Source organism: Marmota monax, unplaced genomic scaffold (assembly GCF_021218885.2).
Source record: "Marmota monax isolate L192 unplaced genomic scaffold, Marmota_monax_Labrador192_F-V1.1 WCK01_AAM20220418_F8-fsc00181, whole genome shotgun sequence".
NCBI classification, from domain to species: Eukaryota; Metazoa; Chordata; class Mammalia; order Rodentia; family Sciuridae; genus Marmota; species Marmota monax.
The window spans coordinates 610,666-631,694 of NW_026694276.1; the positions used below are offsets into that span (position 1 = coordinate 610,666).

General features: G+C 38.5%; 1 protein-coding gene across 5 annotated transcripts; it reads left to right on the forward strand.

Annotated features, from left to right (window-relative positions):
• The first annotated feature begins 1,188 nt into the window (after positions 1-1,188).
• Positions 1,189-20,716, forward strand: Kcna3 (potassium voltage-gated channel subfamily A member 3). Of its 5 annotated transcripts, XM_046467175.2 has the most exons (4): positions 1,189-4,665; positions 5,259-5,398; positions 7,810-7,930; positions 14,971-20,716. In XM_046467175.2, exon 1 carries the CDS (start codon positions 1,330-1,332, stop codon positions 3,061-3,063), a length of 1,734 nt encoding a protein of 577 aa, XP_046323131.1. In that variant the 5' UTR covers positions 1,189-1,329; the 3' UTR covers positions 3,064-4,665; positions 5,259-5,398; positions 7,810-7,930; positions 14,971-20,716. The 5 variants fall into 5 exon arrangements, with proteins under 5 accessions (XP_046323131.1, XP_058442293.1, XP_046323130.1 ...); XM_058586310.1 differs by lacking the exon at positions 7,810-7,930; XM_046467174.2 differs by lacking the exon at positions 5,259-5,398.
• The last annotated feature ends 313 nt before the right edge of the window (positions 20,717-21,029 follow it).

Genomic DNA, 21,029 nt, shown 5'->3' on the forward strand with positions numbered 1-21,029 from the left:
GGGGTCGATAAAATTTCTGGAGAAAGAAATTGTGCTCTAAGTGACCACAATAATTTGGAGAAAAGTAGTTTAAGTTCCAAATGGATAAATGTAAGTTATCTCTGGCCCCAAATCCAGCAACAGTGACACAATTTGCAAAATGAATGTTCACCCTCTTGACCCACTAGACCAAGGCAGATTCCCTACCATAGGACAGTGGTAGCACATTAATAAGTAGAGTCTAGGCATAGGTCCTGCTCCTGTCCTTTCCAGGACAGGCTTAAGTCACAGAGTGGGGATTTTTAACCACACAAATTAGATGTAGTGAATTTCCTTTTCTATTTTTCCTTTTATTTTCCCATCTACAAGAAATTCTCAAGTACTCTAAAGTCCACTGCCCCTGCTAATCCCAAACCAGTAATTTGGTCATGAGTCTGTCCCGCGTTAACTATTCACTACAGGAGCAAATCCCCAAATGCCTTTCATGACCCACTTCTTTCAGACTCCAGGGGAGAAACCCATCAGCACCTATTACTTCGTTTGGCTTCACATCCAAACAGAAGTTAAATTATTTAGAACACCCACCTCAGGTCTGGGCGGTCGGTCCTCTATCCTCAAGTGAGCTCAAGATGCTGGCGCTAGACTTGCCTCCTGCCCAGGGAGCTCACCTGGCCTGCACTCCCTCCCTCCTTAATGCTCAGGCCATGGCAAGGGGTCACTTCTTGGTCTCCCTTCTCCCCCAGCCCCCAGCTTCGGCTACTTCGGCTCTGAGGTACCTGCTTCCCCCAGGCGGGCAGACCTAGGTGGAGAGTAGGGGACCAAGAGGCCTACGCTTTCAGGCGGAGGTGTGGTCCCTGCCGCAGTTGCAGAAGCCTGGGGATTGGGACACCGCCACGCGAACCGCGCGGGAGGAGGGGGGGGATGCTGAGTCCAGGGGTCAAGGTCTGCGGCTGAATTCCCCGAGGGTCAGTTTGGCCGGGCAGGGGTTGCGGGGGACCTCAAGGTGCAAAATGAGGGTGCTTCGGTGACTCAGAGCTGCGATAAGGGCGGCCGAGAAGGACAGGCCCGCGGCTCCCCAAGAAAGCGGGGCGCGCGCCCGCGCGGTGGGCGGGAGTCCTGGGGGACGCGGATGGGCGGGCGCGCGCCCCGCGGGAGGGGGCGGAGGAGGGGTGAGGAGGCGTCTCTGCTGAGCTGCCGGGCGCACAGCGCCAGACCCAGACGGAGCCTCGCCGCGGCGGCAGCAACAGGCGGCGGGCTGGGCTCGGGGACGGAGGGGGCGGAGGCGGCGAAAGGGCGGGGAGCGCGAGGAGGAGCGACTGGGCCCCGCCACCGCCGCCTCTTCCCCACTGCATGGACGAGCACATCAGCCTTCTGCACTCGCCGCCGCAGCCCTTCGCCCACCACCGCACCCACCCTCCCCAGGACCCTGCGAGCGGCGGCGGCGCCCAGACTCTGGTGAACCCCGGCTACGCCGAGCTCGCCGCAGGCCCCGAGCTGCCGCCCGACATGACGGTGGTGCCCGGGGACCACCTGCAGGAGCCGGAGACGGCGGACGGCGGCGGAGGCCAGCCTCAGGGCGGCTGTGGCGGCGGCGGAGGCGGTTGTGACCGCTATGAGCCGCTCCCGCCCGCGCTGCCGGCTGCGGGCGAGCAGGACTGCTGCGGGGAGCGCGTGGTCATCAACATCTCGGGGCTGCGCTTCGAGACGCAGCTGAAGACCCTCTGCCAGTTCCCAGAGACGCTGCTGGGCGACCCCAAGCGGCGCATGAGGTACTTCGACCCGCTCCGCAATGAGTACTTTTTCGACCGCAACCGGCCCAGCTTCGACGCCATCCTCTACTACTATCAATCCGGGGGCCGCATCCGCCGCCCGGTCAACGTGCCCATCGACATCTTCTCCGAGGAGATCCGCTTCTACCAGCTGGGAGAGGAGGCCATGGAGAAGTTCCGCGAGGACGAGGGTTTCCTGCGGGAGGAGGAGCGGCCCCTGCCCCGCCGCGACTTCCAGCGCCAGGTGTGGCTGCTCTTCGAGTACCCCGAGAGCTCGGGGCCTGCCCGGGGCATTGCCATCGTGTCCGTGCTCGTCATCCTCATCTCCATTGTCATCTTCTGCCTGGAGACGCTGCCCGAGTTCCGCGATGAGAAGGACTACCCGGCCTCGCCGTCGCAGGAGGTACTTGAGGCGGCCAGCAACAGCACGTCGGGGGCTCCCGCGGGAGCCTCCAGCTTCTCGGATCCCTTCTTCGTGGTGGAGACCCTGTGCATCATCTGGTTCTCCTTTGAGCTGCTGGTGCGATTCTTCGCTTGCCCCAGCAAGGCCACGTTCTCAAGAAATATCATGAACCTGATAGACATTGTGGCCATCATCCCATATTTTATCACCCTGGGCACCGAGCTGGCTGAGCGACAGGGCAACGGACAGCAGGCCATGTCCCTGGCTATCCTCAGGGTCATTCGCCTGGTGAGGGTCTTCCGCATCTTCAAACTCTCCCGCCACTCCAAGGGGCTGCAGATTCTGGGGCAGACACTGAAGGCTTCCATGCGGGAGTTGGGGCTGCTCATCTTCTTCCTCTTTATTGGGGTCATCCTTTTCTCCAGTGCGGTCTACTTTGCCGAGGCAGACGACCCCACTTCAGGTTTTAGTAGTATCCCGGATGCCTTCTGGTGGGCCGTGGTAACCATGACAACAGTCGGGTATGGAGATATGCACCCAGTGACCATAGGGGGCAAGATCGTGGGGTCTCTTTGTGCCATCGCTGGTGTCTTGACCATTGCATTGCCAGTTCCTGTTATTGTTTCCAACTTCAATTACTTCTACCACCGGGAGACAGAAGGGGAAGAGCAAGCCCAATACATGCACGTGGGAAGTTGCCAGCACCTCTCCTCTTCAGCTGAGGAGCTCCGAAAAGCACGGAGCAACTCGACTCTAAGTAAGTCGGAGTATATGGTGATCGAAGAGGGGGATATGAACCACAGTGCTTTTCCCCAGACCCCTTTCAAAACGGGCAATTCCACCGCCACCTGCACCACGAACAATAATCCCAACTCCTGTGTGAACATCAAAAAGATATTCACCGATGTTTAATATAAGATACGAGTGACATACTGTGCTAAGTATTGTGTGGAACGTGCCCCCTTGGTCTGTGATGCCCTTGTTTTGTACATTTCCAGACCATTCATCAAGGAAAGGACCTGAAGTAGTGGAAAGCACACTTCATTCTCCCCCTCCCTACTGCTTCATACTGAAACAGGTGCCTGTGTTGCAGGTGGGCTGCATTCTCTCAGCTCTCCTTTTGCCCCTCCCCCTCTCTCTTGATTTTTGTGATCAACAATCTTACATTAAACTTGTTTTCGAGTTACATGCCCTATTTAAAAAAAAAAAAAAAAAGTACATCCTGGGAGGAAATGAAACTAAAGAACAGTTGGAGTAACTGTTTAACCTCAAAATTTAAAAGTAGTTGTTTCTTTACTAAGTAAAGAAGACAAATAACTTCAATGATGCTTTAGTTTGGTGGACCCTTCAACGTTATTTATTAAATATTTAGTTCAATTTCTACCGGCTGGGTATGTGGATGAGAAGTCTTAACTGGAACTATGACTGTAAACCCACCATAAGTTTGGTGTTTGACTGGAGTTTCTAGATGAATCCTCTCCTCCCAGAATCTTAAAGGTCTCTACAACTTTGAACAAAAGGGAATACCCCAAAACGTCCTGATCTAATTACCTTAACTCTTTGGGGCTTGCAATGCATTTTGAAAGTCTTTGGACTGACAGATTCTGGTGAAATTTATGCATATGTCCCAGCCAACATCTATCAAAGTCTAAAAACAGATGTTTTCAGTGCTGGTGAGAAACAAAAAAATTTCCTAATGCATGTGAGAGATAAGCTTCTTCAGTATCGAAAGAAGATTAAAGTGGCAGACACCCCTTCCAGCAGAAGTTACTAATTCGGACCTGACTGATGCAGTTCCCATAGCAACCCATGTTTCCTGGGAAACCCGAAAAAGGTTGTCATGGCATCTTTTGCTCTCTAGCCCCACCCCCAGCCCCTTCCGTTTCCACAGTAACCTTTCCAGATGGTTCCTACTTAACGTGATTTCATAAGGAAAACCACTATTTGAATAAACCGCACAAATAAAGTTAGGTCTGAGAATCTAAGGCGGTGAAAAGAACCAGGAAATGCATTTTTTTTTTTGCTATGAAAATCATTGATGTTATTCCATAATGACTGAAAGAAGGAAAATATCATCTTTGGAATGTTACATGTGAACCACAATAAGACATGATCTGAATTAAATGCCAGGTGTTAGGTAATAATTTTAAAAGATGCTTCTCTACAGTTTTCTTTCCCCACGAAGTGACAAGCCAACAAATGGAATTTAAAAGCAAATGTAAAAGTGTTCTGTACATAAGCAAATGAGAGATTCCATGTTCCTGAAACTACTACAAGGGACCTTCAGATTTCCTCACTTAAAAAAAAAAATTACAAAGACAGGTCCTACAACCTGTCACCATCACAGCACTTGAAAAGCTAAATAAACTTCAAATATGTAAAGGATGCACATTTTTAACTGAGGGAATTACAGGCAATCAACGAAAAGAAGGATTGGGAAGAAACCAGACCTTGAGGGAACACCTGCAAGTGTCGGCCATATGCTAAGGGTTGCCTGCAGACAAACAGAATCAGGTGAGCACTGGGTGGTCCTTTGTACAGGGATCAAGGGAAATGTCATTCATATGTATATTAATGAGACTTCCAAAACCAATAATTTCATATCAATTATCTGCCAACTGGCTCTTAAAAGGTCATTTACAGCAACTGACATTTTTTCATATAGCCATTATCATTTGGTTTCATTGTTTATTGCAAAAGAATGAAAAAAATCAATTATCTTCACAATAACTTTCACCCAAACTGAACTGAAAATTATTCCATTATTTTTACCTACTCACTTGGCTTCTGAACAACCTGTTTCTCCTTTAAAAAGAAAAAAAGGCAGAATCTTCAGTTGTTAGATTACTGGTTCGGTTTTCATTTACATAAATTATTTATTAGTATTCAGTAGTGCAGTTCTTTGAAACAAATGGTTAAAATTGAAAAAAGTAATGTTTTACTTAAACGTAATCATTTTGCATATGTATTATGTATATGTATGTATACACACACACACAAATATACATTATGCACAATTGCCTTTTGGTTTTGATAACACATTACTATTCTGTCCTTTCAGAGTAAATGAGAGTAGACCTATCTTAAAGCTCATAAAATATTTTCAGGTTGTCAGAAGCCCACCTCCCTTATTACTTGTGCATTGGAGACAATGGGGAATAATGATTGAGACTATCATAAGAGGGGGAAGAAGAAAGAAAAGACCAGCTCCCCCCGCACCAACAAACAAAATAGAGGCAAGAAATCTGTATGTACCCTGTCACGGGGTTGTTGTTTGTTCTTATCTAGGTGTATCTAAAGAGGACTCATGTATCTAGTTTCCTTTGTTTCTTGTTTGAGTTACTTTTAATGTTGATGTACTTTAATGAATGAATAGTAATGACCATATATTCTTTTTTTTTGACCCATTTTGATAATAATGTTGGATATAATATAGCAATCATATAAAAATAGTTTTTATCTGTTCCTAAAAGATCTTAACATAAAGATGAGCAAAGTGCAGTGACAATTTTATTCCTGTTTATGCAAAGAATATAGAAACCTCAATTCATTCCATAAAGAAATTATAGCTATGCCATAATTTTTTGTGTGACAGTAATTAAAAAGGGAACTTTTTTTTCTATCCAGAGAAATAGCACAGGTTTTGGGTCATAACTTTGAGGGTGTATATTGCTGCTAGTCGCCATATTGGATGCTCCTTAAAGGTTATAGGTTTGTGTTTTGATTTTTGGATAGTAGTACCTGGCACAGAATGTAGCACCTGGTATGTTTGTTGAGTGAATGCCTGTTATCTTACATTAATTCTATGTCTGGGCTTTGAATGAAGTGATTAAAAAGCATAAGCTGTGCAGTCATATTGCCAGGGTTTGAATCCTGACTCTCTGTATGACCTTGAGCAAATTACATAACCTCTCTGTTCCTCAGTTTCCTTATTTGTAAAATGAGGATTGTAAGTAGCACTTTATATGTTTTTGTGAATATTACATGTTAACACAGAGCACTTAAAAAAATAATTGCATGGAATGCATCAGAGATTTTGCTAAGATTATATTTTGTGATCATTACTCACAAGCATTGTGTGATTAATGCAAAGCTTTGTGAATATGAAATACACAAATAATCAATGGCTTCCCGTTTCCTTTGTAAATAACAGTAATAATTACCATTTGTTAAGGGTCAACCAAGCCCTGGACAGTTGTCAATTCTGCAAGGTAAGTGCCATTAACTTCATTTTAGGAGGATGAGAAATAGATGGCTGAAGTTAAATGATTTCCCTAAGACTCCAAGAGATCCAATGACAATTTAAAGTCAGGTCATTCTGGCTCCAAAACCCATGACTTATATTAAGTGATTTAAACATAAAATAGCAATAAGCCCCTTATGCTTTTAGGTTTGACTTCAGCCCATGTTACTAATGAATGAATTTATATAAAGAAAATACTTCAGAAACCTATTCATTCAGTAAATGAAAATTAACCCTTTCTTAATAATCAGATTTTTTATCCAGAAGGATCAAATATATTATTTAAATTGAATAAAAATATGGACTTTTCTAGTAGTAAAAGATTATTTTCTTATGATTTGTTTATCTGGATTTAATCTTAGAAAGCATAATCAGTCTACTAGTGACACCTACTAAGACTATGGATATTTATCAGATTTGAGATAAACTTCCTGTTTTCATGTGTTTTAATCAACAATCGAAGATAGTCTTATGCAACTTATTGTTTTTCCATCTCCTTACATTTTGCTTAAGTTACTGAAGACCAGAGAAACACGCCAGAGAGCTGTGTAAACATGTTGACTCTCCCTTTATAAAGGGAGAAATTGCTCAGAACAGGAGGGTTGAAAGCTAAAGGAGATTGCCAGTTCCTTGAAATGTGTGACATTATTGCTTTACAAAACCACCCCCTGGATCCTTAAGAGAATCTGTGTGCTAAAAAACATTAGGATATAATTTTGCCACACGTACTAGCTGTAGCCTCCTCACTAAAGTCCGAAGTCATTTATGAAATAAAAGTAGATCATGATTTGGGCTTAGAGAAAAATGCTAATGAGTCACATTTGCCAATGCCAGTTAGCTTTGCCGAACTACAGGCTTCACTGGTGAGCTCAGTTGTGTGTTTTGGGGGTTGAAAAAGTAAACATATGTCAGTGTATAGTAAGAGATTCTGGTAAGGGGTATGACTGGATCCAGGCACATCCATCAGCACCTGGTGGGGGTGTATGTGTCCTGCAGCTGGTGAATCCAGAAAGAAACATGGAAGCTAACACTTGTTATGATTTTATTTTATTTTTTATGTTCTGAACTAAAGTTATACCAAACTCACATATCCACCAACTATGGTGACATAACCATAGACACCTACACAGATGAGAAAATGTTCTATCAGTTATTTCTAAACTTCTAAATAGAATTTCAGAATTGAAATTTTAAATGCACAGTCTGAAGAAATTTGAAGTTATGGTTTGTTTACGTAAAACTTGTTATTACATAAAACTTGCTATTTGCTTCTTTACAACCTACTCAAGTGATTACTTTGCTGATAGTAGATTAAATACAACATATAGAGTGTATACCAATAGTTTACTCCTGTGAGAACCATAACTATTAATTTATTGACTTCTATACATTTAAAATTTCAACATTCTCTGCAGCAGTTCCAAGCTCTTCCCACCTCTCAGCTGTGAATAGAAGTGATAACCCCTCCCACTAAGAAATGCAGAGAAGCACACGTATCCCCCAGTCTGAAGACTTACGGAAAACTGTGAGTTAGAGGTGAGGAGCATGAGAACGGGGAAGAGAGGATATTTAGGGATCACATTTTAGGATTTTTTTTTCTATTTTGTAATTGGTTGTGGCAAATATATATATGAAATCACTTGTTTTTTAAACATCTTCAGGGAGTGGTTGGCAACCTTTGAAAAAAAATGGTAAATCAGAGGAGGCAGGAAGAAGAAGGAAGGAGAAGTAACAGAGAGCTCAACCTCACTGTTGTGACTCAGCTCTCAACTTCCTGCCAGAGAATGGCCATTGCTATATAGCAAAAAAAAAAAAAAAAAAAAAAAAAATGATATCAGTATTCTTTATATACTCATATTCAGCTTGTAAATATAACTAAATGATTCAGACTAGTTTTCGAAGGTTGATAGCTGGATGCCTTGGTTTTTAATGATGCCGTGAACTAATTTTCCAAATTGTAAAGAAATATACATTTTACAAAGAAATGTTTTCATGGTTTTTTCTCACTTTTCCTCCTTAGATTTCAAATTTGTACCATCTCTTATCAAATGCCTTAAAGGAGAGACCTAGAAAAGAGGCTCCATCATTTTCTTGGGAACCATGTTATTTATGTTGTAACCTAAATAGTGCAGAATAGGAACTCTGTCCTGAAAAGAAAAAAAAAAACTGAGTTTCTAATCATTAATAAATAATATAGCAATTAGATGGTTAAAAATGATATTTTATCCTAGGTGAAGAATGTTGTGAATAAGTCTGTTCATGCAGGATTCTGTAGACACAAGGGTCATACCCCTTGTGGTGGTGAGGAGGGGAAGCTTTTTCTCCTCCAGTGAACTTCTAAGCCCACGCCCCTTGTCGGAGCACAAAGTCTCTTGGGAATCTGTTGAGATCCCCACTGATGTTTCTGTGGCCTTACACCTTACACCCGCAGTTTCCATCCTTTCCTCTGCTTGACTCTTCTTCCTGTGGCACCCTGAGTGATCCTTTTAAAACATTTGTCAGGTCATGTTACTTCTTTGTATCATCACCCACACAGAGTACAAACCGAAGGCGGTATAATGGCTTGCAGGACCCCACCTAACTCAGCTTCTCTTACTCTTTGGGCCTTGGTTGCCACTGTCCTGTGTAATCCTGTGCTGCACCCACACTGGCCTCCTTACTCTGGTTCCCTCACAGCAGGCAGGCTCCACCCTGGAATCTTTATACTTGCTGTTCCAAGGCCTAGAATGTTCTGAAATCAAATCTGATACCTTATGACATCACCTTCAGGTGTGTGACCTTCTCATTGAAGCTTTCCCTGGCCACTCTGTTTAAAATCACAATTCCATAATATTCCCTGTATCCTTTTTATGCTTAATTTTTCCTCTGATATATTAGATATTTCATTTACTTGTTTTATGGTCATTTTTTCCCCTTTCCTTCCACGAAGACATGAAGTTTTGTGTGTTGTTTGTGCTATATTCCCTAAGACTTGGAAATGCACCTGGAATACAGTCGGGATTCAACCAATATTTATTGGAGTGATCTATGAAAGAAAGAATCTGGTTGTCCCAATTGGAATTGTTTTTGTCCTCTGAAATTTTTGTGTTGTGCTTCATTTTCATTACTGTGTGGCTTATATTCCTTACAAGGTGCTGTGGATAAAATTCCTTATGTTCAGGTGACTGTGGAAGCTTCCATTCGGTAAAACATACTTCAGTACTACCCAGTTATAGGAATAAAATTCCTTCATGTAACTTAAACATTAGACATCGGCAAGGGTACCTGAAAGTTAGGCTGCTTCACAAGAGCTAATGGAGTGCTTTTTATAAATGGTACATTACACAGCAGCATCAGAACAAATAATATGTCCAAGAGACTTGTCTATCTAATAGACATTCAAAGAAACTTGCCTGTACGTTCACATTTGAATTCAGTTAATGATGAGTCCTAAAAATCCATGAGGTCTTCATTACTATGAAAGATGATTGAATTAGGCATTAGAGATTCACCAGTGAATCATGTTACAAAACTCTATCACTGATGCGGCCTCACCAGATAAAATCACTTATACCAAATACTTTTAAATGCAGTTATCAAGTAATATGATAGGTGTTTTAGTCAGCATTCTTGTTGCTGTGACTAAAAGACCTGACCAGAACAATCAGAGGAGGAAAGTTCATTTTCTCAGTTTCAGAGGTGTCAGTCCCTAGAAGGCTGACTCCATTGCCCGAGGTGAGGAAGAACAGCATGGCAGAAGTGCGTGACAGAAGAAGGCAGCTTAGGACAGACATGGCAGTCAGGGAGTAGAAAGAGCTCCACTGACCAGGGACAAAATATACACCCTAAAGCTATATACCCGTGACCTATCTCCTCCAGCCATATCCTACCTACCTTCTGTTACCACTCAGTTAATCCATGTCAGTGGATTAAGGCACTGTTTGGGTGGAGGCTCTCTTAACCCCATCATTTCTCCTCTAAACTTTTTGCATTGTCTAAAACGTGAGCTTTGGGGGGGACACCTCATATCTAAACCATAAAAGTCAGTTGTGTTTTACATGAAAGGAGACGAGGGACATTTCACCCATGAAAAATAAGTGCAGATTGTTGGAGTGACTTCAATAATGGCAAAACTTAGACTGCTTCAGCAACCTAGTTGTATATGTTGGTGCTGGGGTATTCCTGGAAGCTCTGGAAAAGTGAAATGTATAATATAGAATGATGGAAACTAAAGCATTGGTTTGAGTACTGCAGATAGCACCATGATCTTAGGTAATATTGTGACAGATGTACTTTCCTCTGCGGCAGGAAAGGAGGATTCTCCTAATATGAGTAAAGAGCAAGTTTCTCCACACCCCTTCTGAATTTCTGCTTTACTGGATTTCTTAGGCAAACCAGACCAAAGAATGACCTGGCTATTGCCTCTGCACATCCAAGTAGCACAGTTTCCTTACCAAATGTGTCAACAGATTGGAAATTGATATGCTTGAGTTTATATGTAGTCCAATAGAAGTTAGGATTTTTTTTTCTCTTTTTATCAGTTCATCAGTTAAGCCCACATAGGAATTCTGAGGATAAATGATTAGGGCTTTTTTATGACACAAAATAGAGAATTAAAATTAGTGCTTTAATTTCTTATTTTTTTCTGGTTTTGGATGAGGGATTTGTGACATTATTTATTTTTATTATTTAATTCAACATGGACTTCACTGAATAGTAAAGAGACAACCTCAAGTGTCATTGCATTTTTAGTTATTTCATGTAAGACTCCCAAACAATAAAAATCAGATATTCACTAGTACACAATCTCTATAAAAAATCATGATGAAAAGCATGTTAAATAAGATTTCCAAAGGGAAAAAAATTACTGGACAGGCAAGATTTATAGAGGTAATTTCTCCAAGTAAGAACTGTTTTGCTTTATGTTTATGTTCTGTGGACCTTTTGCCTGCAAACATTTAACTGATTTCAAAAGAGAAATTTATTTTACCATGTAACTGTGAATGAAACCTATTACTAAACCTAATTATTGCTCAAAGTAGTATTGATTATATTTTAAAGCTCATTTTCCCATGGTGTTGTAGTTAGTTTTTCCCCTGACATGACCAAAAGGCCTGACAAGAACAATTAGAGGAGGGAAAGTTTATCTGGGGGCTCATAGTTTCAGAGGTCTCAGTCCACAGATGGCCACCTCCATATCTCTGGACCCAAGGTGAGGCAGAATATCATGACAGAAAGTGCACAGCTGAGGAAAGCCATTTGGGAAATGGGAATTAGGAAACAGAGAGATTCTCCACTACAAAATGTGTGCCCCAGAGGCACACCCTCAGTGACCCACTTGCTATAGCCACACCTTACCTGGCTATAGTTACCATCCAGTTAATTCCCAGCAGGATTATTTCACTGATTGGGTTAAGGTTCTCATAACCCAGTCATTCATCTCTTAAGTTTCTTTCATTCACCTCTTAACTTTCTTTCATTCACCTCTTAACTTTCTCTCATTGTTTCACACACAATGAGGGGGACACCTCATATCTAAGCATAACACATGACTTCCCAGCTTTTGACAAAGTTCACATCTTAGCATATTACTAACTTTAATGACTAAGTGAGTTTAAATCTATTTTGCCTGCCAAAGTACATAATTTCCTAGACCCCAATCAGAAAATTGTATGCAGTGACCAAGAAATCTTACTAGTCTTTGTGTTTACTCACTGTTTAGTTAGTAGAATTTGTAGAACTTATTGGTGTGCTGCTAATTCTAAGAAATTTAATAGTTGTTGCAGTATAGACACATGAAAACAAAGTTCCCATAAATCTACATGTTTCAAACTGACTTCAACAATTTCCTCATAAAATGCAAATTAGTGAGGCCAATAGTTAATGAAGCTGAGTCTCTTTTATTTAGGTCTTGGTGGAGAATTAATTAACTTCTTCACAACTGATAATTATTGAAATTTGTTCTTATCCTCTTTTCTTGCTTTATATGCTAAAACATTCATTTGATCAAATATATTTGATTATAGATCACCATTTTCTACTATATCTCTTTTCTCTCATTTTTTTTAATGGAGTGATTTTTTTTTTTTTTTTGGTGGCACTGAAGATTGAACCCAGAGCCTTGCACATTCAAGGCAAGCACTCTACCAACTGAGCTATATCCCCTGCCCTTGATTTTGATAATGTACTCAGATGTTCATTATTTTCCTTTCAACCCACTTCTTAGCCACTAGGATAAACATAATGATTAGTATTCAGATATTACTTATATTTTTGGTTTCTGATGAAGTACAACTCCCTTCACACCTATAATCTATTAGAATGCCATAATATACCAAATTTATTTAATAATATCAAGATCATTGAGAGGCAGGTATTAACACAGAAGGCTAGAAAAGAAAGGCCCAATCCCTTATATAAAAGGGATGGAACACCAGCAGGTCAAGTGTAACTTACCAGAACCATTGCAGTAGTGAGCAAAGACCAGGCAGTAACATCAATGCCAGATCATTCATAGTACTTTTATTTTCTTGTTAGTAGTCTTTAATAACTATTACGCCATTGTAATTTTCAAACTCTCATAGTGAATCCAGACGTATGAGGAAAGCTTTAGTAGGTGATTGCCCAGCACACAGTAGGTGTGTAGTATTTAATTTCCATTAGAAGCACACTCACATTACAGATCATCATCTTTGGGTATGTGGTTGGGAGACATCTGCTAAAACCAGGAGTATACATGGGAAACGGTCTTCTCTGTCTACTACAGTAGATAATATTCACATATTGAAGCCTGGATTTAGCATTCTATTTTTGTCTTTGTAAGTATCCTTTATATTATATAACTGGTAAGTTTCTCGAGTGTATAAGTATGATTTTAATGTATCCTCTATTCATTCAACGTATATTCACTGAGGACTTCTTGTGTATTAGGTGCTGAAAAGTGGTAAGGATGTATTCATCCATTTTATATCTAAAGCATGTATTGTGTGCCAAAGACTACTCTGGATTCTAGATATAGCAGTAAAGAACACTTTCATGTTCTGATATTTTTTTAAATTACTGTCTATAAATTTTTTTTTAGTTTGTGGGAGGAGCACCAAACCTGTCACCCTTATTTTTTAGTTCTCCACAGACCTGATGTTGTTCTAGTTCATGATTCTTTAAAGTGGCCCATACCTGTGCAGAGGTCATATTTTAAAGTATCAGTAGATTTGAAAATTATTTGTAATAAAAAGAAACTAACTATAGGCTAGCATCCTGTGGCTCTAGAACATGGCTCTCATCAGTACAGGACTCATTCTGAGACTGGCTGTCTGTCTCCCTCACTCCCTCTCTCCCTCTCTCTGCCTCTTTTTTCTATCCATTTAGAAGAGTTCTCATCTTAGGTAACCATAGTAGGATGATCAGAAAAGAAGCATACCCTCAGAAATACATTTAGAAGATTAATACATGTATTTTTATAAAAATCAGTGGACACTCAGAATCTCTCAGATGGTTCTAAGAAGGAGGATAAATTTTCATGTTCAGAAATCCAGTTATCATACAAGGCTGGATCAAATTTGGGCATCATTATTAATGAAAAAGAATGTATAATTTCAGATAATTTGAAATTTTTTCTAACTTAAAAGTGTTTGACATGTGGTTAATACCTTTAGGAAATTAAATTGATTGAACTTTTCTTTTTTATTAATTTTTTATTTACATATGACAGCAGAATGCATTACAATTCTTATTACACACATAGGGCACAATTTTTCATATCTCTGGTTGTATACAGAGTACATTCACACCAATTCATGTCTTCATACATGTACTTTGGACAATAATCTACATCACATTCCACCATCATTTCTAACCCCATGCCCCTCTCTTCTCCTCCCACCCCTCTGCCCTATCTAGAGTTCCTCTATTCCTCCCACACTCCCCCTCCCTACCTCACTGTGAATCAGCCTCCGTATATCAGAGAAAACATTCTGCATTTGTTTTTTTGGGATTGGCTAACTTCACTTAGCATTATCTTCTCTAACTCCATCCATTTACCTGCAAGTGCCATGATTTTATTCTCTTTTATTGCTGAGTAATATTCCATTGTGTATATATGCCACATTTTTTTAACCATTCATCTATTGACGGGCATCTATGTTGGTTCCACAGTTTAGCTATTGTGAATTGTGCTGCCATAAACGTTGATGTGGCTGTGTCCCTATAGTATGCTATTTTTAAGTCCTTTGGGTATAGAAAGAGGAGAGGGATAGCTCCGTCAAAAGGTGGTTCCATTCCCAATTTTCCAAGAAATCTCCAAACTGCTTTCCATATTGACTGCACCAATTTGCAGTCCCACCAGCAGTGTATGAGTGTACCTTTTCCCCCACATCCTCGCCAACACTTATTGTTGTTTGTCATCATAATAGCTGCCATTCTGACTGGAGTGAGATTAAATTTTATTGTGGTTTTGATTTGCATTTCTCTAATTGCTAGCGATGATGAACATTTTTTCATATATTTGTTGATTGATTGTATATCATCTTCTGAGAAGTGTCTGTTCAGGTCCTTAGCCCATTTATTGATTGGGTTATTTGTTTTTGTTTATTCAACAGATTCCTGAAGAGCCCCACATAAAGAACTGTACAGCAGCACTAACCAGTGGAATACTCAGTTTTGAATTGCCTGGATCAAGAATGCAGTGGCAGTTAAACCACTGAGGGTGGTGATATGTCTGCCAGCACATATTTTCATTTCAGTTGACATTAAATAATATGTGTCTAACATATGCTTTACATGAAGAAAATGGCTCAGAGCTGGAGGATTCTCTTCATATTATGTGCAGTATGAAAGATACTGGTCAAGATACAAAGAAGAATGTTAAATAAGGTACCATTTCAACCTTTTGACATTTTGATGAAAGCTATTCATCTGAAAACTATAATCAGTGTTACAGATGAAGAAAATCTAAATGTTTGGTTCTAACAAGCTAACTATTACTGTTTTATTTTGTTTTTAATTAATTACCGGACTGTATTTAATCATGAGATACATGTGTTGTGTTCTGTGTTCTGAGTCATGTGAAGTTTGATTTTGCAAAGATGTGCTTTGTACCAAAGGCTCCCATACATAGAGCAGCCCATTTACATGTAATAAGTGAAGTCTACACTGTGCCCAGATAAATAATATTAAAGACAGACTTGCCCAAAAGAAATGTGCCTTGCTCAATTAAACATTCTTTTATTTTTTAATTCAAAATTATAGATTTAAAAATTAGTCATATGGGTAGGTTTTAGTTGATCTTAACATCATGGAAATATATTAGTACTTACTATATGTTTGTCATATATTAACTAAAATTTTAACATTTAATTGATACTTTTAAACAGTTCATATATAATGTATTAATTCAATTTTATTTTCATGGGATGTTTGATGTAGTGAGACAAAGCACATTCCAAAAAGCTATACATATATATATACATATATATATACTTATATATTTCACCTGATGTTTATAGCTTTTCCTTCAAAATTATAAGTGGAAAAGATTCCTTGACTCATTTCTATTTTTATATTCTTTTAGAAATGGAGCTCTTTTTCAACTAAAAGGAAAAAAAAACAAGATTTTAGTTGGAAAAGAGATTTAGGAGGTCATGAAGATCGTTTCCTATTTGGGGACATTTCACTTCTGTGCCATTATCAATGTATTTACTGTGACATTTCAGCAGAATGGTAGCTATTTGTATATTATTTGATAAGCCTTATGGAAAGTCAAACTGTGAACATTTAGTATATAGAATCTAGTATATGGAAGACTTTTTTCATTTCCATATTTTATTTTCAAAATACATCTGAATAAGCACATAAATAACCACTCTCCTGTTACTTAAATACATAACAATGCTAAATTATGATAAGAACACTTATGGAATTTTAATTTCCATAAAATTATTTCAGTGACAAAGCCAATATTTTAAAAACTTTTTGGTGCCCTATAGAAGGAAATGCAGGTGGTGAATTTCATTAATATATAAGAATCATTAACTAAACAATCATACACCTACTAGCAACAAAACAGATGGATAGGAGGTACAATCCAGGTAACTTTCTTTGAGGCAATGTCTACAATGAATTTTTCACAATCTGCTGGTAATTTCTTTGTGATCAAAATTGAAGCCTAGATCACTATAGGAAAAAGTGAAGTAAAGGAATGACAACTATCTCAAATGTGAGCTATGTGAACCTTCAATCATGATGATTTGTGACTAAAATATAGCCCCCACTTTATTTTTTTTTCTATGTTAGCCCATGTAGTAGAGATACTGTCCCAGGAAACAGCCAGTCCATGGCAGCCAACTTAATCCTTATAACTGACGATCACAGACTGGTGGGCAAGAAAATAATCTATAACAGCAATGGGGACGATTGAAACAAACTGATCAACTGTGTGATAGGAGTTCTAGACATTCAGATATTTTAGAAAGGATTGGTAGGTATTACAAAAATAGACACAAAAATTGCCTTCATAAATCACCAGTGGCACAACTTATAGTATATATCATATCTGAGTCATTATCATAAGCTACAGCTTAAAATAAAGACAAAACCTGAACTTTTACAGTAAAAGCACAGAATAGTATCAAATGAGAAACCTGTCACACCAGATACAGAGTGGAAATAGTACCAGCCTAGATAATGGGAGACCAGAATTCTTGCTCACTTCCTACCTGTGGGACCCTAGGTAAGACAGTAACCATTGCTAGGCTTCAGTCTGCCAGGTGTGCTGGTTCAGTAATCCCCAAAGCCCTTTTCAGCCTCCAAACCTTGTTATGCACATTTCTTGAAAAAATGCTTTGAAGAATGCTATCTTTTGCATTTCTGAAGAAAAGAATAAATTGAAATAAGATTTAAGCCTTGAAAGTATCAAGTTGATCATTCTTCAATTGGGTGTGAGAAGAGGAAATAGGATTCTTTATCCTCTAAGAATTTTTACTCATCTGTAATGGGAACATGAAAAGGTAAAGAAGAAATCACTGGTGAAGGGAAACAGATTAATAGCTAGAAAGTGGGGAAGATATTTGTTAAATATATGTTCAATATAATTTGATGTTAAGGTGATTTTCAAATTGTATCTGAAATGCTAAAATGGTTCAGAGCTTTATTGCACACTCAAAATTTTACGTTTGGAGTAGGGGAAGGTGGAAGAAAGAGTAATAGGGATCTCTTGATTCTTTTTACACAAGAGAGCTTTTAAGCAGGTAAATGGCTCTGCCAGTAACTCTCAATTACCCCAAGAAAGTCCCTTTAACTTCTCAGAGCCCCAAATTCTTTGCCTGTTAAGTGAATAAGTTAAATCTAGTAATCTCTGTTTCTTTTTATCTTCAAAAATTCTACGACACTTTAAGATGGCTATAATTTATGCATACATGTACATGTTGCCCCCGCCCCCGTCGCTAAGATGCCACATCTCTCTACTTACGTGACTAAACAGATTGCAAATCCAAATGTTCATGTTTCTACTTTTACTAATTGACCTCAACAAGACATTAAAAAAGGTAAATCTTATTTTCATTCTGACCATAGATTACTTATGATTTCTTATTTTATCTTGGAATACAGAGTTAGTTACCTAAACAGAATGTCTGTTCAAGTTACTCTTTAAATTTTTGTAGTTTAATAAACATTTAGCATATCAGAATCAAAATATTGTGCTCACCAATGAACTATAGCTGATTGTAAGGTACATCTTTGTCACACTTAAAAGTTAATCCCCTTTTGGTCCCAGAAGCAATGACTGTAGTATAACATAAAACTTTGCGAATTTATCTGGATACAAAGGAGGCCTAATAGAGCCAGATTGTAACTAATTTTGCTCAGGAGTGAGAAATAAAATTCAGGGATAACCCAAACACTTTTGCTTGGCATTAGCGGACAGTTAAAAAAAGAAGGGTAATAGCTTTTGCACAACAAAGTTAACAGGTAACTGTACCCACTGACAAACAGGATATATTCTGGATGCTGGTTTTATGGTATAAAGAGGTTAGGTTAGAAGAATGCTAGAATTTGGACACTAGAGAAATTATTAAAATGCTAGCAATCCATTTGATTAATACAGAAATATTTTGTCATACTGAGATTATTTGTCCAGAAGTTTAGTCTTATATCCCTTCCATTCAGAAAAGGGGGCAATTTTTAAAGGCCTCTGTCATAATAGGAAATGTATATTTTGACTAGTGGAGAAACTAAGTAAAACATTTAATCTAATAATTTTGAGTTTTGTGAATCTGAATTTTCACTTTAGGTGTAATTGAATGTCTTATGTGTTAGTGTTAATGATCTTTGTGAGAAGTGATTTCCATGTTTTTTTAAAAGTTGGTGAAATTTGCAAAGTGGTGATTCTGGCATATTGTGTTAATAATACTCTACCTTTCAACCATTTATGAACTGACTGTACTAAACAAACCATAGTAGTATCTCTTCTGGTAAATTGTTTCTATGGTGTGATCTCTTAATGCTGGGTTTGGGGTGGGGGAGGTTAAGTATTTAGTTTCATCATCAAATTGTCAAAGTGTTTTTCTTAAATGCCATAAAATTGTGTGACTATAAACCAAATTTAAAAAAACCTCTTTTTTTTTTTTAATTTTAAGGGCCTTGTATAGACCATTATGGGAACTACACCATAAAATGGTATCATTTATGTTAAAAAGTTTATATATATATGTGTGTGTATATATATATATATGCACATGCACACACACAAGGGAAAGCAAAACAGTGTACTTTGTAGAATTTCTATGTAATATGCAAAATGTTATAAGAATGGTTTTGAAATACCAGAGATGGTAATTATGCAGTGATCAGAATAACAAATACCACTTCAAGTTTTTCATTTATTTACGTAGAACATCTATATTCTACTTTGTAAAGATCATGCCTATATTGTATTTAATTTCTAAAACATCCTCATGAAGTGTTAGTTCCACCTGAAGTTTAGAGATTGAACAATCTAAGTTTAGAAGGCTCAAATGACTTGTCCAAGATTGTTTGGTCAATAAGTGGCTCTAGATCTCATGTTCTTTAGACTTTCACTCTCTGTCATTTTGTATTCATCCTATTTCTGCCTTTATGTTTAAAACTTTGACTAAAATTTAATTTTAAAAGAAATTTGGAAAATTTGAGGGTTTGGTGAAAATGCATTGCTGCTATTATCAACAGACCTTTTTAGATACTTCCAAACCAGTCCTTCACCAGGAATATTCCACCTGAAACTTATTAAGTTCACTCACCCTGACCATAGACAGTAGATTCCTTTGATATTGAAATGCTAGACTGAAAAATGATCTTCTTCACTGATCTAATTTCCTTTTTAAAAATCCACTATAATTACTGATTTCTGAACAGTTGAAAGAAGCAATACAAGAAACTGTAGCCATTCTGATACAGAGAGAAAAAAATTACTAGAACCACCAAATTAACCATATTCTAGACTCTTATTTCTCATCACACACTTTCTGTGATTAGGAGAGTACAAGGAAGGAAAAGTGGGGAAGAAAATTATATTTTAAGAAAACTCATATTTTCTGTAATTATATAAAAAGATTTGATTATCAAGTATTAAGGTAGCAGTATTACTAACATTTAACCATAGTTCAAATATTTGTTAAACTTTCTCCACATATTTGAAAATGCACTTAAGGGTTTTCCCAGCTAAAATCTGATGACTGCTCAGTTTGAATGTGGAGAATATTCATGCATTAATCTAGGACAAATACATTTTTATTCCTTTTCAAACAACAGGTAGGCACTGTTAATGCTTTCCCTTGTAAATCAACAGTCTGTGATACATTATGTACTTTTACTGACTCGCAATGCAATGCTACTGTGAATATTTAAGTGAACATGTGCTTATTATATAAGAAATTAAAATTTTCTAACCTTAAAGTTAGTTCTCTTCATCAAATAGATAAGTCAAACAAGTACTATTTTGTATGGAATGAAGTAATAATCATTCTTAATTATAATAACAAATAATGGAATTCTGAATATGATGTAAAACCAAACATACATTTTTTAATTTTTTCTATATTCACTTTTTTTGACATTGGTTTATGTTAATTTATCACATATTAATGTAAAATTAAAATAAGCTCGTATACTATGTTCTCTGATGTTCTTGTTATAATTGTGGGCCTTCTGTTAAGTAAACAGCAGTAAATGCCTGTGAGTTTTGATTTTCTGATGTTTTCATCTAATCCATTTTTTAAATTTGTCATTGGATTTAAAGTATTTTCATTGCAAATGTTACATACATAATTCAATAAAAGACCCCCCAAAAAATCTGGTTACTCATACCAATAATTTTGAATGGCTCCTTTCCTTTCCTTGTTTTTGCAAAAGAGGAAACACCAAAAGCTGGGCTGTCATCAACAGCTCAAGCATCAGCTGCCATTGTGAGAGCTCCACAGACTGTCGTGTGTCCTCACATGAAGACTTCTGTGCATTACACTTAGCAAGCCTTGTGGATATCGGCACTCCTGGGTTTCTTCCATTGCCTCCTATCTTACACTCAGGGGACCAGTAAAATCTCAAGGAAGAAAAAAAAATATTTGCAATAAAGCTGTGCCCTTATACTTTGTGCCAGTCATTGAAGAGTAAATTATGGTACAGCAAA

Coding starts and splice junctions, on each gene's coding strand:
- Kcna3 (XM_046467175.2), top strand. CDS start 1,330: ATGGACGAGCACATCAGCCTTCTGCACTCGCCGCCGCAGCCCTTCGCC.